At 37.3% G+C, this 4,290-nt stretch overlaps 1 protein-coding gene across 1 annotated transcript; it reads left to right on the plus strand.

Annotated features, from left to right (window-relative positions):
* Window positions 1-1,963: 1,963 nt before the first annotated feature.
* Window positions 1,964-4,215, plus strand: LOC118744831 (nitric oxide-associated protein 1). The gene is made up of 2 exons (XM_036478195.1): window positions 1,964-2,659; window positions 2,723-4,215. The coding sequence occupies exons 1-2, from the start codon at window positions 2,149-2,151 to the stop codon at window positions 4,195-4,197; spliced, it is 1,986 nt and encodes a 661-aa protein (XP_036334088.1). The 5' UTR covers window positions 1,964-2,148; the 3' UTR covers window positions 4,198-4,215.
* Window positions 4,216-4,290: the final 75 nt, after the last annotated feature.

Here is a 4,290-nt window from a genome sequence, read left to right on the forward strand (position 1 = left end):
TAGAACCCGCAAAAAAATCGACTTTTTTCACTCTCTTGTTCTTACGTGATCTTGTGTCTTGTGTCGTTCATGCAGGTTTACCACACAGAAAGGGAATTCTAGTTACCTCATCCTTTCCCAAGGATACATCACTTTTTCACAATTACATTTGCACAAAAAATTTATTGAAAATCGAAATACACATAAAGAAAGAAGCAAAACAGAAATAGCAAGCTATGACAATGCAGCAAAAGTTATCTTCTTCTACATATATATATATAAAATAATAGCCGTTTTCGTTGTTCGGAGTTAACTCAAAAACTACTGAATAGATTTCAGTAAAATTTTCATATATGGTCCTATTACAGGCTACCAGAAAACTCGGTAGGTGGTGCTGGGGTCGGGTTATTTATAAAAATTATATTTATGAACCGATTAATTTTAAATTCAAAATGTAAGCTAGCAAAAAAAAAAAAAAAAAGTCGTATTTATTATCAGATTTCGTTCAAATTCTCAGCGTGACTACCTGTATGATGAAAAATTCCTTTGCTAAAAATGGACCCGCTGGAGTTTAGGTATTTAGAAAATCCGTATTTTTTATAAAATCTGATTGGAATTCATAATGCGTATTCATTTCATGACAAGCAAAGGTTTTGCAGAAAAGGCACCCATTGGATGGCGCTGCACCTGAAATATATAGAAGCCCCCACGGGGTTTGTTCTGCTTTGACCCTATGTTTATCTTAGACGAATTTACTTTTCAGATGGCTAAATCAAGAATGCGTTAGGTATGCATATAAAGACCGTAACACTGTGTAAGCGTGATCTTGCATCTACCTCCGGTTGACGAAGTTGCTCGAGGCGGCCGTTATTATAGCAGTAAGACTCAAAGAAACCAAATCATAAATACTAAGACGAATTGTAAAAGTAGCGAATTGATAAGGAAAGATTCGACCTCATCTGTCCAAGAAGGCACATCAGAATATATATCAATGGCTTCATTTGAACGATATTCATGAGATCACACGACTCATTTAGCCAATGTACGCGAAAACTTTAGGACTTGTATTGGCTTACATGGTACACCGGACCAATGTTGAAGTTGCAAGATCATTGAAGAATATTACGCACGCTTGGACCATCGGTAAAACTCATGACATCGAAAGGGATTAGTATTCCATATGGTATCACAGCTTCAATTCTTGATCTATATGTGAGGAGGATTCTGCTTTTTATTCGTTTCAATTTTTGTATTGGCCAACGCAAAAACTCTTATTAGGCGCCGCGAAGCAAGCGGGCATTGGCTAGTTTAATATAAAAAATCGCCTTCCCATACGACTTTTGTGTACGTCTTTTTCCATTGATAACCACGATATCTTTTATTTTTTTTACATTTTGAGGACAAAAATTATACAAATCCATCAATTTTAAATATTAATATCGTTTTGAAAACATCAAGTTCTTTAAAAATCGCGATAAAATGAATTACTAAAATGGAACATTTTAGATACCTTTTTCCAACGAATAGTAGTATAAAAATTAAGATCGGCAGCAGTGAAAATAAGCATGTCGATCTTGTCAAAATTGCAACAAACACGTCGCTACTGACAACACCTTGTATTATTCCACCATGGGGTAAACCATGATAAAAATATAGTAAGGTAGAACCGCTGAGAGTCACTTTTAAAATTCTTGACGTTTCCAAACAATTTAATTTTTAAATTTACTCACAAACTCACACACACATTTTCATTTTCAATCTCAAGCAACAACAATTTCGAACAATTTCATTTCTTTATTATCAAATTTATATGATTTTAAAATGTTGGCAAACTTCAAAAAAAAATCATGGCCGACAAATTGAGAGAACGGTTATACCTTGCTATGTTTTTATCATGGGGTAAACCTTTGTGTTTTCACTTATTGACGGCACATGCCATTGAATTTGGCTTAGTGAAAACCAGCCTTATGTATAAATACATTTTGCATATGTATGCGAGCGTACAATTGATAGTTTCTTTTCGATATGGTCAGCCGGTTTTTGCATGGTCGATAGTGCCATCGATAATTTTCCAGCTCTACTACAAAACAGCATGAACCATGGCAAAACAGTGCCAAAACGATTTATATTGTTGTTACCGCATAATATGAGTTTGACAATATTTTTAAAATGTTCTTGTTAAGACAATCAGTGAAGACTTCGTTTAAATTTAATTTTAAGAACTACTTACGCTTTTGTGTATCTGATCCCTCACGGCAGAGTCCAGACGCTAGACTGTATGAAAATATAGTTAGTCAACGCCAGAATGAATGGAAGTTTGCACAGGAAAGGTATTCAAAGCATCCGCTCATTGTGTACAGCACGAAGTTGGAAGAACAGGTAGAGTTCATGAGTTATCGCCGACTGCGGTCATATATGCATAAGGAGGAATTGAAGGAGAAACGCAAGTTGCGCGCACTTCAAAAGAAGCCATTATTTTTTGAACCTCCTTTCAATGGTATGGAGCATGATGAAAGTAATAATTTTCCAATTGATTGGATGGAGGATTTTGAGTTCTACGAGGGTAATAAAGACACAAATCATTCCCCTTATGGTACTGCGGATCCAAGAATATCGCCTTCAGATGTGCCTTGTAGTGGATGTGGAGCACACTTGCATTGTACACAAACTACTTTACCAGGTTAATAATTAAATAGGTGACAAATATTAAATATTTTATTGTAATTATTTTCGTATGTTGTAGGCTTTATTCCTGTCGAGATATTTAAAGGTCGGTCGAAAAAAGAACTTCAAACCATAATATGTCAACGTTGCCACTTCCTAAAGTCCTATAACATTGCTTTAGATATAGAAATTACCGCCGACTCATACGTTGAAACGATATCTCGCATAAAAGATGAGCATGCGCTAGCAATAGTAATCGTTGATCTTTTGGACTTTCCATGTTCAATTTGGCCAGGTTTACGGGACGTCCTTGGACACAAACGACCTTTATTTGTAGTGGGAAATAAAGTAGATTTGCTGCCCCGGGATCATAATAATTACCTTAACCATGTTAAAGACTGTCTGAAAGATCAAATGTTGCAGTGCGGATTCGATACACTCAACATAAAACAGATTTGCTTAATTTCCGCTAAAACAGGCTATGGAATAGAGGAACTAATAACTCAATTGCACAAGATTTGGGCCTACAAAGGAGATGTTTATTTAGTAGGCTGCACGAATGTTGGGAAGAGCTCGCTTTTTAATATCCTTTTAAACTCTGATTACTGCCGTCCTGAAGCCACTGATTTAGTACGTAGGGCAACTACTTGCCCCTGGCCTGGGACTACTCTTCAGATGCTAAAATTTCCTATATATCGACCGTCGGAAATACGAGTTTATCAACGCTTTCGTCGCTTATCGTCTGAACGCGAGCAGAAACGCGCAGAAAATTCACTCCGTCGCCACCAAGCGCGGAAAACCGGTGATACAAAATCAGCTCGTCTTGAGGGTGTGGTTGGACGGACTTTCGTAAATAACGTAGATACATCTGATGCATTTGCTATGAGTTCTGGAACAAAGCCAATTGTTACATTGAATGAAAAAGACCGGTTATATCGAGAGGCTAAGTGGTGTTATGACACCCCTGGAGTTATCCACCCTGAGCAGTTTACAGACATACTCACGCCGAAAGAGCTGCAAATATTAACACCCACTGACATGATCGTACCACGAGGTGTACGACTAAAACCTGGCATGAGTATTTTTCTGGCGGGATTGGCTCGTTTGGATTTTATAGAATGTAAATATGTTGATATTGACTGGGTAAAAGTAATTGTATTCAGTTCTCTACAACTTCCTCTGGTCGTTACTCAGACGGAAAATGCTGCAAAAACATACCAAGAATACCTCGGAACTGAAGTTCTTGGTTTGCCTTTTGGGGATAAGGCACGTTTAACACGTTGGTGCGGATTACAGAGCTCTAAAGAAAGTATTCAGCTTGTAGGCAAATACCAGGACGCTATAAGCTCTGATATAGTTCTCTCATCAGCAGGATGGGTTGGACTGAGAGTACCATATGCTAGTGAATGTGTGTTCAAAGCGTGGACGCCGCGTGCTCTTGGTATTTATGTTCGTTCCCCACCATTGATTCCGTATGCAGAACGTCTATTGGGTAAACGAATACGAAATTCTTTGGCATATAATTTAGGAAAACCTTTTATTTACAAAAAATAAAGCGAATTTTAAAAAAGACCACTGTGAAAATTTATATACTGATCGAATCGAAAGCAACTTTAAGAGCTTTTCATGCGTTCCGCGATTTCCAGG

Source organism: Rhagoletis pomonella, unplaced genomic scaffold, assembly GCF_013731165.1.
Source record: "Rhagoletis pomonella isolate Grant_MI unplaced genomic scaffold, Rhpom_1.0 Rhpom_scaffold_00008, whole genome shotgun sequence".
Classification (NCBI taxonomy): domain Eukaryota; kingdom Metazoa; phylum Arthropoda; class Insecta; order Diptera; family Tephritidae; genus Rhagoletis; species Rhagoletis pomonella.

Bases quoted from the DNA above. Each gene is read 5' to 3' on its own strand.
- LOC118744831 (XM_036478195.1), top strand. From the start codon at position 2,149: ATGTTCTTGTTAAGACAATCAGTGAAGACTTCGTTTAAATTTAATTTT. The intron at 2,660-2,722 runs GTTAATAATTAA...CGTATGTTGTAG, and splicing joins TACACAAACTACTTTACCAG to GCTTTATTCCTGTCGAGATA.